The 18603-nt window shown below is 42.2% G+C and overlaps 1 protein-coding gene across 2 annotated transcripts; it reads left to right on the forward strand.

Moving 5' to 3' along the window:
• The first annotated feature begins 2422 nt into the window (after window positions 1-2422).
• LOX (lysyl oxidase) lies at window positions 2423-15631 on the forward strand. Of its 2 annotated transcripts, XM_041395973.1 has the most exons (7): window positions 2606-3444; window positions 3850-3958; window positions 5234-5371; window positions 7668-7824; window positions 10160-10255; window positions 10414-10529; window positions 11919-15631. In XM_041395973.1, the coding sequence occupies exons 1-7, from the start codon at window positions 2745-2747 to the stop codon at window positions 11923-11925; spliced, it is 1323 nt and encodes a 440-aa protein (XP_041251907.1). In that variant the 5' UTR covers window positions 2606-2744; the 3' UTR covers window positions 11926-15631. The 2 variants fall into 2 exon arrangements, with proteins under 2 accessions (XP_041251908.1, XP_041251907.1); XM_041395974.1 differs by lacking the exon at window positions 11919-15631 and having other exon boundaries at window positions 2423-3444; window positions 10414-10533.
• The last annotated feature ends 2972 nt before the right edge of the window (window positions 15632-18603 follow it).

Here is an 18603-nt window from a genome sequence, read left to right on the forward strand (position 1 = left end):
ATGACTCTCTAGTGATGCTATTAATGCTTTTCAGACATTGTGAACCCTACATTAATTAACAAATGAAACTTGTGCTATGGAAAGAAACAGCAAACAGTATGAATGGCTGATAGATGGGTGAGAACACCAGCCTCAAATATGCTTTTTCCAGTTTCATGAAAAATAGTAACTTAATCAGGCATAAGAAAAAATGGCTGGAATCCCACTGTGTGGAAACATTGTCTAATATCACACATTGGGCAACAACCTGCTGTTTGTAACATTACTAAGATTTAGAGGAAGATTAAAAAGACAGAAATCTTATTCCTTCAGTGTTGCATTTTCCCTATCTTCAACCTTTCCATTTTACTCAGCTTTAGTCACTGATTGTTCCAGGCAAACCCTTAAGTGGAGAATAATATTTTCAAAGCCACAATGAGAAAGATCATAGGGGATGAGCAGCCTGCAAATGCGATGAATAAGAGAACCCAAGCCAAACCACCTCTGCAGCAGACTGCCCAAACCAGCACGGCCCGCTTGTGGAAAGACACCAGTTACTGTTCTGGCGGGGGGCCCAGTCCAGCAGATGCTCCCCACCATCCTGGTGCCAGCTAGCAGTGGTAACAAGCACCCACCTGGCTCGTGGATATGTTCTCAGGTGAGAAGACTTTGCTGTCTTTGGAGCACCAGTGCCCTGTGCTCCTCAGCGTTCTGCAGACTGACCATTTTTATGGCTAGAGCACAGCCAGCCTGGCGTGGCGAGCAGCCGGTGCCAGCGCTGGTCAGAGCCAGTGACTCCCATTCCATGGGGGGACCTTTGACACACAGAGTGGCACCACTGATTTCAGGGTGGTGAAAGTACTTTAAAGATGAGCACTGCAACTAATAATTCTACAGCAGTGTAAATCAGCATTCACCATCCATCACAGCCACAACACGGGACCTTATTTTTCTGTTTTTCTATTATTAAATGTGCACCATTTAAAGTAGTATGCAATTAAAATAAACTACAACACAACAGATGACAGGAGAACTATACAAAACCATCAAAATCCAGTGGCAATATCCACCTGGCCAGTAACATGTGGCTTGCTAACCTGACCTGGGGAAGCTGGCAGCGGTCCTAGGGTGCCTTGAATCTACCTGAGTAAGGTGAAAACCTCCAACCCAGACTGATCATCACTGACAAGATTCACTTAAATATCCTCACCACCAAACTTTCGGTGAAGGAGAACTTTTGTGTATTCTCCTCAATTCCTTTGCAAGGATTCATAAGCAAACAGCCTTTGGAAAAATACACCCAAAAGAAGTTTTGGCTGAAATCCATGAAACTTAATTCATTTGCCTTACTGGGTGATTGTACTTATCAAAACACAGCCTTGATGAACTCTTGTAAAAGCAGAAAGGAAGGGAGAGGCTTTCAGGCTGCAGCCTGCTCCTCTTCTCCAGCATGATTTTGCGGAGACACTACCCAAACTAGGTTTATTTGTTCTGGTGATGGGGCTAAGCCTCTCCCATGTGAAATTTCACTTTTCAATGAAAACTTGCTCCTGGAGGATCATCGCCAATATATTTCTCGTGTGACTCATATGCACAAAACCCAAAAGTCAATAGTCAAGAGTTTATTTGATGAAGGTTTTCTCCTAATTAAGAGGTCATCAAGGGGATCCGACTGTAACTCAGCGCTGAGACGAAGGTCACCAGCAGCTGCTCCAGCCCGGGAGATGTGCCGGCCAGCACATTTTCCAGAAACATGTTTCCTCTCTCGCCAGCGGCCCCTTCCCCCTCCCCGCCACCCCGTTTCTAGTCTCTCCAGCGCTGATGAGCTAATAGCATTTTTCCTTTGCATACTTTGGCGCTGCCCCACGGCATACTCTGGCAGCCTACGTGTGTCTGAGTGCGCCCGCCCGCCGCAGGCTCGGCACGGCTCGGCGCGGCTCGGGGCGCGGGGGGAGGCAGGGAGGCAGGGCAGGGCAGGGAGGGAGGCAGGCAGGGAGGGAGGACGGGGAGCCCCCGCCGCCGCGCCGGCCCGAGCCGCCCCGTTCCCCCCGAGCCGCCCCTTTCCCATTCCACCCGAGCCGCCCCGTCCCCGTTCCCCCCGAGCCGCCCCTTTCCCATTCCACCCGCGCCACCCCGGCCCCGTTCCCCCCGAGCCGCCCCTTTCCCATTCCACCCGAGCCGCCCCGTTCCCGTTCCCCCCAAGCCGCCCCCGCGCGGGGCGGGCGGCGGCGGGCGGGGGCGGCTGTGGGGGGAACTGTCAGGGCCGCACGTTTCCAGCCGCATTACGTGAACAAATGGCGGGGGTGCAGCCAGCCCAGTCAGCGGGGCTTGTGTAACTTTGCGAGCGTGCCAGCAAGTTTAAAGTCCCTGGTCTCTCCTCCTCCTCCTCCTTCCCTCGCTCCAGACACCAGCGCGGGCCGGAGGACGATGAGAGGCTGATTGTTTGCTCCGGCTCCCATTCGCATCCCCTCGCCTATAAATACCGGGGAGAAGAAAAGCCGCTCTCGCCGCCTCCCTCTGGCCGGGTTTCCTTTCCGACGGCCCGACCTGCCCGATGGCACCTCCCGGGTGCTGCAGCGCCTGAGACCCCGCTGCCCGCTCGACCCTTCCAGAGGCGCAGCCCGCACCCCTCGGCCTTCCCGCACCGCCCCCTGCTCCATCCGAGCAGGAAAGGCGCCCCTCACTCTTCTCTCGCCCCCTCCCCCCCTCCCCTCCCGGTTTCGCCCGTATCTCTCTACCCGCCGGCGCCCACGAAAGCGGAGAAGATGCGTTTCGCGCCGCCGGGGCTCCTGCTCGCCCAGCTTCACGCGTGCATCTACTGGAGCTGCCTCTGGCCCGCCGGCTGCCAGCAGCAGCCGCCGCGCCGGGATCCCCCGCCGCCCCCCGCCGCCTGGAGGCAGCGGATCCAGTGGGAGAACAACGGGCAGGTGTACAGCCTGCTCAGCCTGGGCTCCCAGTACCAGCCCCCGCGGCGCAGGCAGGCGGCGGAGGCGGCGGGCAGCCCCATCCTGCTGCTGCGGAACAACGGCACGGTTCTGCCGCGGAGAGCCGCCGCCCGCGCCGCCGCCGCGCAGCCCCCGCAGCCCCAGCCCGCCGCCGGCAGCCGGCCGGGCTCCGGAGCTCGGCACTGGTTCCAGGCCGGCTACCAGGCTTCCTCCGTGGGTCGCGCCGCTGCCGCGCAGCGGAGCCCAGCGGCCGCCACCCCCGCGGCCCGGAGCGCCTCCTCGGGGGCGCCGCGACCCAGCCCCGCCGGCGGCACCACGACCGACGGCACCGGGGCCGGCAGCCTGCCGCCCCTGGGCAGCTTCAGTCCCGGCCGGGAAGATGTCATGGTAGGAGACGACCCCTACAACCCCTACAAGTACACGGACGATAACCCCTACTACAACTACTACGACACCTACGAGAGGCCCCGCCAGGGCAGCAGGTACAGACCCGGCTATGGCACCGGCTACTTCCAGTACGGTAAGATCCCTCCTTTCCGCCCGTCCCGTCCCTCCCCCGCCGCACGGCCCGCTCGCTCCGCGCACGCCGGTCCCGGCGGGATAAGCGGCGGGGCTCGCCGGCCCTGCCCGGCCCTCGCTCGGGGCAAAACCTGACCGGGCAGGCGTTCTCCCGGCTCTCGGACTGCGGGCAGCCCAGACCCCGCGCCTGGGAGAGGGGCGAGCTGCCGATAAGCACCGGGGGTCCGGGAGTCGTGTTTGCGGTGGAGTGTTTGGGACAAGCCTGAGCAAAGGGGAACGCGAGGCTAACGGAGAGCAGGGGTCCGTACGAAAACGACTGCTTCTAACGACTGGGATGGTAGCCAAATATTTGCAAACGTGTCCTGGGTTGATCTTACTGTTATGTGGTTGGTTTGATGAACTGCAGGTCTCCCTGACTTAGTCCCGGATCCCTATTACATCCAGGCGTCCACATATGTCCAGAGGATGTCCATGTATAACTTGAGATGTGCTGCCGAGGAGAACTGCTTGGCAAGGTAGGCATCGTCCCAAGATTTTGCCCATTTGCTGTGGATTGCTGTGCTCATGTTTCCACCTGTGAACACGGTGAAGAGTGGAGAAGGGTGAGGCTGGAGGGCTCACGGAAACACAGCCCTTTGTAACCTTCTTCCAAGTTTGTGGCAGGTGATATAGAGTATGCACGTCAGAAAGCAATCCTGCCATATTAGAGAGACAAGCTGCAGATCCCTTCCACTCTGTGGAAATCTGTATTACATGTTTTTATTGCCAAGCTCACTTGAACATTTCTGAATTTTGTGAAATGAAGGCATCTAGAAAACCACTTCATTCTGTTGATTTTCATCTCCCTCCTCTACTCCCACAAGATCATATGTTACTTAAAAAAAAAAAAAAATCAAAAACTGAACAAAACCCCTATTCTTAACCAGCACAATATCCTACTAAGATTATAATAAGCTAATTGTTTCTGGACCTATGCCTTTTAATATCTCCTAAAACTAAAATCCCTCTGAAAAGTGTTTCAGAGTCTCTTAAGGGGTTGAAATAACAGCTTTGTTATGAAGTTAGGTCTTGTCCAGTTGGCAAAGAGAGATTTTTCCTGTTTTGTTTGGAAAGAAATCAACATGGCTGTTTTTAACTATTTTAACTTGTTTGATACCTTATCATGCAAAACAGGTTTATTGATTTATCAGCATGATAAATTTATGTTTCAGGGTCATGCCTGCTCTTCACTTGCAGAAAAAGAAATGTGACATAGTAGGGGTTTTTTTGCTAGCTTAATTGAAGTGTTCTTGCTGGCTATTAGTTGATTAAAATATTCCAGTATTTAAAGGAGGGTAGATAATAGCTGTGTAGAATAGGAAAACACAGCCTGATGCATATATATATTAGTTGTTTTTTTTTTTTACAATAGAATCAAACATCTGTTGTGTGATCTTGCATACACAGGGTGTTATTTTGGTTAACAGCAACTAATAAAATTATGTTTTTTGGTACCAGAGTAATTTTACAGCTCAGCAGTGATGTTTTTCATAGAGGGAGTCAGTCAGTGGTCAAACATCCGTTTATAAAATTAAAACCAGCTCTGAGTTTTACTCAGGTCTTGGTCTGACACCAGGCATTTCCACATCCTATGGAATTCCTCTGTGAATCTCCAATGCATGAGGCTTATGGAGCCTGAAAAGATCTCTGCTACTAGTTACTTGTGAGACAATAGAAAGCATTTTTTCAAAATATTTCTTGTGTATACTTATGGCCTTTTCCTCTCTTTTCTTTGATTTGTTTCATTGCAGTTCAGCTTATCGAGCAGATGTTAGAGACTATGACAATCGGGTCCTCCTGAGATTCCCCCAAAGAGTGAAAAATCAAGGCACGTCGGATTTTCTGCCCAGCAGACCCCGTTACTCGTGGGAGTGGCACAGCTGTCACCAGTGAGTGAAGTGCTCAGTATGGCATCTTCTAATGCTTTCTTATGCTTTTCACTAACAATTGTCACTTACAAGGCAACATTTTCCAAAACTAAAGTGAAGTAGAGAGAAACCATGGGGAAACTTTAGCCTTTTACTATCTGATTAGTTTTATGTTGTGGTAATTACTCTTTGTAGGTAGTGATAATTACTCTTTGCACAGCCACATGAAACAAAGATAGATACAAAGCTTATCCATATGTATGAAACTCTTACAATGTGTAGATTAAATACAAATACAAGTCTGAAATTAGATTTGACAGTAGCACTTTCTCCTTTTATTTTACATATAGTCCACTTACATTTAAGTGTAATCAGTAAATAAAAGTCCCAACCATGTAAAACTAAATAGAAACGCTAAAATGTACATTTACTGCAATATTCCCTATAATAACACCCAATCACTTCAAACAGTGATCCATGCTTCTTGAGCTGAATTTAATGAGCTAGTTCTTCACAAGGAATGGTCTGATAAATATGGAAAAAGAAAGCTACTGAGTTGACTCAGGTTGACTGACTTGATCCCCTTATCAATAATATTCTATACCTATGTGATGATATTTTGACATAGCAGCATTGCTCTAGAAATAGTATATTTGCTGGAAACACAACAAGGGAAATGTAGTAGAACAAGCAGGTAACACTGCAAATTTGTACCTTTTTGGAAAACTCATATACAGAAGTTTTCAGGTTTGTTCCAGTGTTTGCTATTTCTCAGCAGGAGCAGTTATAAAATACTAGAACTAATTACTCAGGATACTTACTTCCACCTTACTTAAAATACAACTCTGATGCTACAGGTACATAAGTGATAACTTAATCTCTTTCAAAAATGGTGTGCAGCATGGGTTTGGTCTGAAGGCTTCTGAGCCAACGGAATGTTTCCCTCTAGGTGCAGAGGCTTTAGGTATTGAATGAAAAATTAGTATCATTAGAACAAATTCTTTCAAAAAGACTCATATTATCAGTTCATAAATCTTACATGCATTAAAAAAGCTAAAACTAAATCAAACCTAACAAAAAAGCCTCTACAAGTCCTTTAGTTAACATCTATCCCTGAAAAAAATCTCCACCAATAACAAAAATCCCCCAACCCTCATGCCTACAAACTTGATAAATGGATGAAATGGGTAGAGAGCAGTTGAAGTTTTCCATTTGTAGAGGAACAGTTGCTTACTGTGCCACGACAGCCCAGCTTTCACTGTCCAGATGCAAAGTGTCTCTGATGTTGATTCAGTTCTTGGACAGAAAATACATTGCCTACAAAAAAAAAATGCATCTCTCATGATCATTTCCATAACAGTGAAGCAAACTCATTTGGAAACGAGCCCTAACTGCCAGTTGCTTTGGCGAGCCATCAGACCTCAGTGTTAGTCATCATCATCTGTGGAACGGTTTTAGGGTTCTGGATGTGCCTGCTTGTGTGCTGCTTTGTTTTACCAACACATTTGGGTTTTGTTTAATTAGGCCTTTCTCATGTACCTCTTGAGCTGACAGCATTCAAAAGTAATGACAGCCAAATCCTGCAAAGACACGGTTTATTTTCCCACACAAGAGAAAAATTTCCCAAGGGTGAAATTACAAGAATACGAGGTGTTAAAACTCCACAGTAAGAGCTAGAAGTTACTTTGTGCGAAAGCAAGGAAAATGCATCACTTTGCCCAAATCAAAAGCATAAACGCTTCTGAAAGAGAGACAGCATTAAGTACAGACTGTAAAAATAGCTGGTATTGAATGAAATTTGCATTGCCAGTACACAGAAGCTCATTTCTTTATGCAGATTTTGCCTTCACCAATGTTACAAATGTGTTACATTGAGGGCCAGGGAAATGTGAAACCAAATTGTTGGGGTTTTGCTAGCAAGTAGCAAACTTCCATGGAATTTATGGTATGTAAGGTAAGCATTCCTAGCAAACCTCTGGTTAAAAACACTTATAAGATGTTAAATTCAAACATGAAGTACCAAATACTTGCTATTGGAAAAAAGGTGAAACAAAATTTTGGAGAAACAGTGCTACTGTGGAATCTTTCCCATAACAAAATAAAACCTGTTATTTATTTATAGGATGACGTGGTATTTGAAAATGAGAGTAATGAAAATAATTGAGTGGTCAGTAGTAGGAAAGTATACTAACACACAAGTTTTGGGTAGTAAATAAAATTTGTCCAGATTTAACGAGATGTAGATCAAATAGGAATATGTGAAAATGCCATTGATAGGATCGGAGCCATCTCTAATAATGTATCTGTGGTTTAACAGACATTATCACAGCATGGATGAATTCAGCCACTATGACCTGTTGGATGCAAGCTCACATAGAAAAGTTGCTGAGGGACACAAAGCAAGTTTCTGCCTTGAAGATACTTCCTGTGATTATGGATATTACAGGCGGTATGCATGTACAGCACACACACAGGTAGGAGCTGCTCTGGAGACAACCATGTGTTTGTGTTTGGGTAACTTTTCTGCCAATCACCTGATACCCTAAATTAGCTGATGCCCTAACTAGCTTCTGGAATCCCCATTACAGAGACCAGGATTACCAACCTGGAGATGGTAATTCACCCACCTGCTGTTAACTGTGGGTTTTTGCTAAAGGGCAGTGACACTCCCTAGTGTAGCACCACTGCTGACTGAACTATATGAAAACACACCACAAGCTCTCGTGGCAGTAGGACTGGTTGGGCTTGCTAAGGGGCACTCCAGCCAGCCCAAAAAGGAGCTGTTCCCAATGCTCATCTCCCCAAACTGATGTCATTGGCTGGTGCCAGAGTTCATAGCTGGTGTTTTTCTCCCTTGTGAGGTCTGAAGCTGTCAGGGGCTGGACTGGCTGGCAGCCTGGCACAGTGATCTCAGGGTATTGTTCTGTGCCATAGAGCAGGAGGCTGTTAAAGAGAATGGCTCCTGCGTGGATGTCATGATGGGCCACGCACAAACGTAAAGCCAGGTGCCAGGGGAATGTGGAAAATGGAACATACCATTATGATAGACAAATCCATGCAAGACTCCTGCCTTGAATATTGCATCACCACCTCTCAGAACTGCTAAAGAAAAGCTTAAAAAGTCCTAACCAGCCAATGCCAACAGAACAAGGTTGATTAGCAGTGTAGTATGGCTAAGAAATTTCATAGACTATTCCATTTGGAAAACCAGAAATAAGACCAAAACTTGACTGGTGGATTGAAAGAAGAAATTTTTAATATTTACTGACAATAGTTGATATTTCTGTCAGTATATGAACTGAAGGCCTCTCGGGTAACAGTTTTAAAATAGAGAGTAGTGCTCTTTGGACATATGAATGAAGTATTAAATTCCTTGCCATTGAATGTTGCACAAATTAAAAATCTCCAAGGGATCAAGAAGAATTTAGACAAAGTAACAGATGTTATTAAACACAAAAATCCCATGCCTTAAATACAGTTAAATGCCTGGTGGAAGGAATTTGCCTGACATTACACATCCCACTCCTTATACTCTTCTTGTTAGGTGTCTGCTGCTGACCACTGTCACACACACATGACACTGAACTTTGCTGGATCTGTGGTTTAACCACAGTGTGGCCATACGTACACATAAACCTGTGTCCCTTATTCTGCAGCTTTTAATCTAGAAGGTAGTTATCCTGTCACAGAGAAATGCTATGTTTCCCTGCTGACGTGTCCACATTTGATTTTTAACTATAATGAATGATCTGCAATACATAGAGGCTTTGAAGAGGTTTTATAAATACCTTTTCTACTTCTGTAGACTATGACATCTAACTAAGCAACATACATATTTTACAGCTGGTGTATTTGTGTCACTAGAATCATGGCTGTGTCAGCATTTCCACTGGAAGCCCATATTTCAGGGGTTTGTAATTGGACTGTAAAACTTTCCTCCAGCCTCAGACTTGGCACAAACATGCAAGAGTCTGAGCTGATCACCAGCTGGGTCAAGAGGGAATTCCTACAGGACTTGGGTTTTCTGCACTCTGTGTGTTGCCAGAACAGATCAGCTCTGCCTAGAGCAATCTGTATTTGCCACAGCTAAAGACACTAGCTTTGAACCACCAATACATTCATTTGTGGGGATTCTTACTCTTGTTCCTAACAACAAAGAATTTTTCAGAAAGATGCATCTGGAACAAAGGCTACATTTTCAGTTACCTCAGATTCTTGTATCACTATTTGCCTGAAGAGAGACCATTTCCATGCAAAGCTCAATGTGAAAATGGCCCTTAACCCTACTATTCAAAGATGGCACATTCATAGCAAAAAGTTGCACCATTCCTAAGGGTAGAGAGAGGTTCCAACATGATGATCACGTCTGTGTTCTGAATATCTCAGAAGATACTCACTCGACATTTACAGATACTTAACTCCAGTCTTTGGTCAAATTTTATTGTATTCTGATCTTATGTGAAGAACAGAAAATAATATCATCAACAGTTTTTACATAAAAGGAGTACTGTAACAAGTGATTATAAGAAAATACAGATACCTCACAGATGAACAGCTGTCAATATTATAGGTGTTTTTTATCCAGTAGTCAAAAAGGGCAGTCTATAAAAGTGGTACATAAGACCTAGGTGTTCTAGTTTAGACACACAAATAAAACGCCAGCTAAAAATAAGATTCATTTTCTAAGTTAATTTTCTCAGTGAACTGTGCTAGTTAAGTGAACCTCACTCTGAGGGTCCCTAATGTCTAGAATGTCACTGTTTCTAAAGATTAATGTTTTTTCACATTAATCTTTACTTCATTCTTAAGGGTCTGAGCCCAGGCTGCTACGACACTTACAATGCTGACATAGATTGCCAGTGGATTGATATTACTGATGTAAAACCTGGAAATTACATTCTGAAGGTAAGCGTATTGGGAATGGGGAGGTTTGGACTTTTTTTGGGAGCATGTTTTTTTATTTTTTCCTGTTTAAAGAAGCAAATCATTTGCCTACATGCTTTGGCACGTAAGTTACCAGCTGAGGCGTGGCAGCAGACAGCAGTGTGCTCTCTCCCCTCCAGGTGAGTGTAAACCCCAGCTACCTGGTGCCTGAATCCGATTACTCCAACAACATCGTCCGCTGCGACATCCGCTACACGGGCCACCATGCCTACGCCTCTGGCTGCACAATTTCACCGTAAGTGCCTCCCCACTGCAGGTTTCTCTGACACTCTGCCCCACTGTCAGGATTCTATTTTGTGGGAATCTTAAAATTTGTGGGAATTTTGCTCTGGCACTCATGCTGTTGGAATACGTAACACTTTCTAAAACTGCTGCTCCTGTCCGCTCTGCCAGATAACAACCTGTGGCTCACACACCTTCTTTTGTACTTGCACTAGGACCTTTCCAGGATCATTCCGTGCCCTTTTACAGCACCCACACACAACTGAGCAGCCACAGTGCTCTTCAAGAGATTCTGCAAAATCCCACACTCTCCCTGAAACAGTTCTTTCACACATCCTTTATTGACAGTTTTGCTCCTTAAAAGTTTAAGCAATGCCAAAATTGTGCCTTTTTTACATTTTTTCCTCCAAAAAGGCAAGTTCATTTAATAAATGTCCTCATGGTCTCCTGTACCTTAGTATCTGTGAAACACACACAGAGAAAGCAGTCTTCTGTAACACAGAGGTAAGCAGATCCCAGAACACTGTGTAAGTTGCTCATATGAAATATTTGTCAGGAGACTTGGCTTGGATTATATAAGGAGTATTAACATTGTATAGAGCTTCATATTAAACAAATTCCAGAGCAGTCAAGGAAAACATGTGACCAGTGTAGTCTTCTATAACAAGAAGTATCAGTGAAACAAATAGACTGAATTAATGTGACTTGCTTAATTAGCCTGTAAAATATTAATTTCTCACTTTGCATTAGGAAATCAGTAGTTAAATGAGCCAAACTTATATTTCACGCTTTTAACTTCTAATCTCCCCATCCTACCTCTGAAAATGTCATTGAGTACATAGAATAATAGAATAGTTAATGTCAGAAAAGACCTTTTAGATCATGAAGTCCAGCCATCAACCTCAGATCAACACCATGCTCACCATTAAATCCTATACTCAAGTGCCATATTCACACTGCTTCTGCTCACCAATTCCCTGGGTATTCCGCTCTAATGCTTCACAACCCTTTATGCGAAGAAGTTTCCCCTGATATCTCATCCAAACCTCCTCTTGAGGCCATTTCCTCTCATCCTGTCTCACTGGTTACGTGGGAGAAGAGACCAACCCACACCTCACCACTGCCTCCTCTCGGGGATTCACAGAGAGTGATGAGATCTCCCCTCAGCCTCCTCCAGGCTAACACCTGATATACATATATACATTTATGTATGTATGTATGTATGTATTTATGTACACCATACTTTATATCTCTCTCAGGCACATGTTCATGCAGGGCTAGGGAACACAATGTGTTACTCTTGGCTGGCTTGTGCTTTCAAGGCGACAAGTGGGTATTCAGCAGTTCCTCCTTCTGTGCGTGCCTGCTCACCTGCATAAAATTATTTCTCCTCTTTCAACAGGTACTGAGAAAGATGCAAGAAGTGGATGAGATGGTGACAGATGTTTTGAACTGAAGTATCATTATACAAACTTCACTAGGATGCAAACACTATAGAAACAAAGCTACAGAACATACACAGAAACACCCACACACCTTATGTGACTTTGAAGCACTTCTGCTGCTTCTCAGCCAAAACTTAACTGGATTTTAAGAATCTAAATTGGCATTACTTTTATTGCTATGGAAATGTGTGAAACTGGTGCTTCATGTAGAGATATTTTAAATTTTTATAATCTAACTCATTCATAAAAACATGGGACCATTTCATAGCTCCTTCAAATTTGGAATTTATGTGATAGTAGACTTCAGTGGGAATATTACTGGCAGATGAGTTGAACATATTTAAAAATGTAGAATAAAATGTACGTAAAATGAATTAAATAAAACTCAAGAGAAAGTACTAATGTCAGCTATCTCAGAAAAGACCATAATGAAAAACAGATTAAGAGTGATGATACAGTACTATTAAAAATTCTTGCAAGGACACATTGATATGAAAGAGAGAAGTATGTTCAGTTTTCAAGGAATATTAACATATAGCAGAGAAATACATATATATTATATATATCAGTTATACCCCCGCAAGAAAAGTTATGTTTACATTTTTAATACATTAGAAGTTTTTCCATTTTCTTAAGTGAAAAACAGATGGGGTTTTGAAATACACCTTTCATCTGTGAAAATTAATTAAACAGCTTGCCCATCTTTATATGTTCGATAAATTTTTCAAAATGGGACTTTTAAAAAAGTTCCACAAACTTAATGTGGATAAAAAATACCTGTCAAGAAATGGGCTCGTGGAGATGATGAAGAGTCTCTGATGTGGTCATCTGTGAAAAACATCCAACTTGAACAGGTTAACCATCAAAATAATACAGGCAATTAACTCAGGTGGCACCACAAACAGAAGTAGGTCAGAATCTCTTACAAAGTATTTTTAGTGTGAGCAAAACCTACTACCTGCTTCCCCCTTAAGTACTGTAGTTGACTTTAAAATGTATATCTCAGTATTCAAAAAAACTAATTTGAAAATATACTATGTAGAGAGGAAGAGCAAAAATCAGTGCATTTGACATCCTACTTTAGGCTGTTCAGGAACTATATGGAACATTGTTAAGGGGACAAACTTCCAGCCCAAATTAATGTTTTTGCTGAACTGCTTAACTGGTGCTGGGTGTACTACTCCTCCTCCCATCCCCAAAGTATTTTGCTTTTGCAGTGCACCCTGCTGTAAGCTACAGTAGCTGTGATTTTTGTTTTAAACTGTGAAATGACATATCACAAGGGGATCTGGCTTTTTTTTTTTTTCCAGAAGATTTCTGATCATGTAAAATGAAGAATCTACTTTTGGAGCAATGGGACCTAGAAATATTGATTGGTGTTCATTAATTTGATCAGCAGTTCAAAATACCTAATGAAATATTGGAAGCTCAGTAAATTAGAAAAAATAGAAAAAAAAGTGCTATTCAGTATAGTTAAAAATTAAAAATCTGAGGAGTATGGAGAGATTTTATTATCACTATTGAGAATACTTCAGGTAGTATTTGGAAATATTTTATACTTTGAGACCCTATGGATTTAATTTGGAAGTTTGTTGAATTACCATAATATCCTTCACGGATCAGCTGTTCTTTAGTATATTAATTTAAGTTTATTTCCAACTTAATCATAACTTGGTTACGAATTTGCACAATCAGAACTTAAAAGGAGCCTGAGAACCAGCAGTCTGGTGATGACCACCCACCAGTGGGAGAGGGTGCGGAATAATTTCATTTACATCTGCAGGTCCCTTTCTGTTTGCTGCAAGATCCATTTTAGCAATCTGTAACCAGTATGGGCAATGAACAGAAGCAAAATTTGGAAACTTGATTTACGAGAAGACCATTTGTTACATATGTGTGCAAAAACGAGGGCCTGTTTCAAGTCTAGGCTTCTGAAATCTCAGCCCAGAGTTCTTAGGTTCAAGAGGTGTTAAGGGATGCAAGTGCATTCACCTTTCTATAGACTTAGGTCAAAACTGGGGTCAAAGTCTGGAGAGCAGCTTGGGCAATGGACACAAAAGCTACTGAATGGAAGCCAGGCTGTGGGCATGGGCTGCTTCCTGGGAAGAGGTGGTGTGCTCGTACCTCATGGTGCCTGATGCTGGATGTGGGATATGAGAGCACTAACTGGAGCCGGAGCAGCCGCGGGAAGGGGGTACCCCTCCTGCGTGACACACTCACCTGCTCTCACATCTGTGCCCAAACTACTTGCAGAACTCCACTGAAGTCAGCAAGGAGCCAGAGGGGCCTTGAGCATCTGTGTAGGTGGAACAAGTGGGAATGGCCTCATTTGGAAAGGTGTTGAATGCTGTAACTTTGAATATTGGGGATACTGGAGCTACAAAAGTGTAGCTTTTTTTTCCGTAGCAAAATATTGTATTTGTTTTGAAATGTGTGTTAAGCGACATGACATTGATGTACAATAGCACAAAAAATTGCCTAAGACATGAACAGAAAACCAAGGGATTTTAGGATTAAAAAAAATGAAGGAATGTGACTTCAACCCTAATTATAGTAAATCACAATGCAGTTAGAAGTAGAAGAGTTTATTATGTAGCATGTGTAGAAGTAGTTCTAACTAGGGTAGCGCCAACCAATATTTTCAGTATCTTGGCTCTGCAGATTTGACACCTTATTTTTTGCATACTGGAATATGTTTTTGGGATTATGTGCATTTTTAAAAAGTGTTTTGGAAAAAGTTTTTATTTTTACAGCAAATTGTATTTGGATTCCATTTTACCAGACATTGGGCTTATTCCCTTATCTTTGAAATGTATTGACATTAGTCTCAGTGGGAGCACAACCAGATTTAAATTTTGTGGGATTTCTACTAAGAATTTGCTGTCTTGCAGTCTCAAATTTCTTCTGAAAAGCCAGAATGTATAAATGTGTGTGAAACAATCACCTCCCACACTTCAGATCTTTACTTAAGAATTGCACATAAGGAACATAATGTATGTCAGGCTCATTAGAGGAAGGGTTTGTTATATATATTTTTTTAATCCTGAAATACATTTGGTATTTGTGTATTTCTAGACAAAAGTGTAACAAAAATGACAGACTGGTCACCAATGGAACCAAAACATTGTGTAGATGATGTTTTTGTGTTAGGAAAAGTCTACTCGGTTTTTTTCTGCTCCAGAATGAATGCACATATCAAATGTACCTTCCTATTGTCATTCATGCATTGTTTGCAGTGTGCTCATTCAAAACCAGCAGGGTGGTTTTCATAAATGAGACACTGAAAGGTGGTTTATCCTGTGTCTCACATTTATGCCAAAAAGGCATTTTCATTTTCTCCAAATCCTAAAAGGTGCTGAAAGATTTTTAACTTGAATTAAAACCAAAGAGTATGTAATTGGGAGGTTTTTATTATGCAACTAATTGCTACAGATACAGTGAAATGCCACTTATTTTTGCAACTTTCTTGAAGACTTTTCGTTATTTCCTTCACTTTTCTTCAAAGAGTCTTAATTTCAGTAACTTTGCATCTTTATCTGAAGAGCTCTAATTTATAATATTCAGGCACTAGCTTTGTATTCTTCACTGCACTTTCATATTTTTGTGTTACCTGCCCGTATTATGGTTGCAAGTTTATGTGAAAATGACTTGAATAAAATGTTTCAAGCGTTCTACTTGTCGAAGTATTACACTTACTGCACAGGCGAGATACAGCCCTCGGTGAGAAGGCTTCAGTTAAGGTTGTTATGTCTACATGGAAAAGAAGAAAATTCTGTCTTGCTGACACGGTCTCAAAAAAAATGTGACAAGAAGGTAGAAACAAAAGATAAAAAAATTCAAGGCACGATAAATTACCCCCCATACTACACAAAGGATTAACATGTCAAGGCTTAACAGGAGGAGGCATATGGTTCATCTGGACACACAATTTCCCTACCATATCTGTCTTGGTAAAAACAGGAACTTAAAAAGCACTTTCAGAATTTCTGTCCCAAAAACTATGCTTTCACAGACAGAACATTTAAGCAGTACATGGTAGGAAGTCTATGTACTCTAGAAAACTGACTAACAGATTAAACATGCAGCTACTCCAAACACATTTTATCCTGTTATTTACATCCTCTGAGTACAAGCCAGTGTCCTGCTGCCTCTTCAATCTGTCTGCTAAACTGATAAAACAGTCTGCGTTGTGAAGCATCCCTTGCCCCTTCACTGAGGGACTGCTGCAGAAGGGAATAGTTAAAAAGAGACTTGGAGTCTAAATAGTTTAACTCTTAATAGTTAAAAACAGTCTCACTGGAGACTTGTTCCAATAAGAAGTCACCAAACACATAAATATCAACTAACTGGTGCTCTTGGCTTCAAGTAAATGGAGATGAAACTGATGTAATATCTTTTAAAATTCATAAAAAAATGTAGAATTATTTCAGATATAACCCACTTTGTGTAATGCTTCTCTATTTAAAAAGTATTTCCTATCCTACTACTTATTAAAGCTAAGAGCTTTAAACTGAGAATTTCTTCAAGTGCTACTCCCAGAGCACAGAATCTGGAGTGGATCAGCTTCTGTGCAAATACAAAAATGCAATAAAAATGGCATATGATAATTGCAGAAAGCATATTCAAATCTATTGAAAATAAAGCATCTCCTAGTTCCCACATGCCTTCTAGCCCCATTCTATCGCACTTTTACATTAGATCACCTGCCTAGTATCACAAAATGATCTACCACCAGTAGATCTACCACCATTCACAAAGCAGCTCCAGAAAGTATTGTTGCAACTGAATTTTCATCTAAGCCCCATTTTTTCTGATCTAATTATTCCATAAAAACTGATTAAATAAATATTCATGCCTGTTTGGAAGTCTACCAAATGGTCCCATCAATAATACACCTCTTTGCTATTAACAAAAAACAACAATCACATTTAAACTAGTGATGACTGTCTTAAAAGATACTGAAAAATCTGAGATTGATTTGTTGGTAAGCATGAAGTGAAGAAATTGTGCACCTGAAGCAGCCTAGTAGTATCTGACAGTACATACCTGGCTAAAGACATTTCTTCTATGGTATGGTACTGAACTGAAAAGCATGGTTCTCAACATTTTGAAATCTAATCATCACAGAAAGAAATAACTATAAAAATGTCACTATAAAAACAAATTACTAGTACTTTGTGAGAGGTTTCTGTCTAAACAGTGCCACAGATATGATGTAAGTTAAAATCACATATATGCTGAAAATGTTATGCTGTTATAATGAAAACACTCTAAACTTTTATCAACAACCTCCAGGCAAGCTCACTGGGTTTATCAGTTCATACACAAATTGCCCAGTAACTTGTAAAAGACATTATCAGGTCTCCACCATCTCTACTCATTTGTATAATATATTAAGGTTGTGATCCAGGTGAGTCACTAAGCACCAGCAGAAAGTAGCAGTAACCCATTAAAACATGAAGTAATGCCAGTATCCTAATCTCTCTTCTCTCATTCATGTTCAGTGTATGTTATCTGTTTTATTTCCTTTAAAGTAAGAGCTCAGAGTATTTTTGAAGAAAAAAAAAAAGGGATGTTTTGATAAGTCAGGCTTCCTTCAGGGAGAATTCTGTGGCCACAAATTACAGCTGTAATAATGCAGTAAGAAACTTGCTCTAATGCCAAGATAAACCAATGCTCCTATCTTTTAAGCACGTGCAAAAAAGCACTTTAGAACACTGGCTCTTTGAAGTCTTGAGGTTTTTTTTCAAACTATTTGCAATCTTTAAGTTTTTGATCCTTAAATAGGGTACTCATCTGCTAAAAGAAAGCTAAGTAGTCCATGAAAAATAATGTTACAACTGATGACACCTACCAAAAGACATTTCTCTTGCCTTACACAGGAAGCACAGAAGTCACATACCAAACCTTTGTTTGTTGTGGCATTCATCTAGGATTTATTTACTTGTTGTATTTAAAGCTTTAAGGATTAACATTTGCATCCGAAAGTCCTGAAGTTTGTAGAAAGCACGTAAATGCATGGCTTTTTCTGTGAAATATAACCCTACAAAACCACAGTAAACATTTTTCTGTGCTTCATTTTGCAACTTTTGGCCTTCAATACTGTTCCATACGGTACAGTGAAAATAACAGCAACAAAACCACTTTGAAATGGAAGGTGGTTTGAATTTCTCACTCCTCTGGGAGGCAATGCCATTAAAGGCAGTATTACATATACTGACATTTGCACAGTATTTAGAAAAGAAAGCCTAAATAAGTGAGGCAAACCATGCCCAAATATTAATACAGAACAGACCAACTTGAAGGTTTTGTCTTCAAGAACTTAACACAAGATGGGATGTGTATAATGTAGCATTATCTGTGTTTAGTCCAGGGCAAGGACCCTCATACTGCTGGCAACGTTCTCTAATGCAGCCCAGGAGCCACAGAAAAACACTAGGCTTTTTTGGACTGTAGTAAGTAGGAAGGCTATCTACACCTTTCAGGATGACATATTCTACAAGTTTCTAGGGATTTAAGAGCAGACAAATCTGAAGAAAGGAAATTGATCAAGGATTATTAAACTCCATAAGCTACAATATCACAAGATGTCACTGAGCTGTAAAACTGGAAGCTTGAAGAGATGGATATTGCATGATGTAT

Source organism: Onychostruthus taczanowskii, unplaced genomic scaffold (genome assembly GCF_017590055.1).
Source record: "Onychostruthus taczanowskii isolate IOZ18803 unplaced genomic scaffold, ASM1759005v1 scaffold122, whole genome shotgun sequence".
In the NCBI taxonomy this organism is placed as follows: domain Eukaryota; kingdom Metazoa; phylum Chordata; class Aves; order Passeriformes; family Passeridae; genus Onychostruthus; species Onychostruthus taczanowskii.

Coding starts and splice junctions, on each gene's coding strand:
- LOX (XM_041395973.1), top strand. CDS start 2,745: ATGCGTTTCGCGCCGCCGGGGCTCCTGCTCGCCCAGCTTCACGCGTGC. Junction 3,445..3,849: donor CACCGGCTACTTCCAGTACG/GTAAGATCCCTC, acceptor GATGAACTGCAG/GTCTCCCTGACTTAGTCCCG. Junction 3,959..5,233: donor GAGGAGAACTGCTTGGCAAG/GTAGGCATCGTC, acceptor GTTTCATTGCAG/TTCAGCTTATCGAGCAGATG.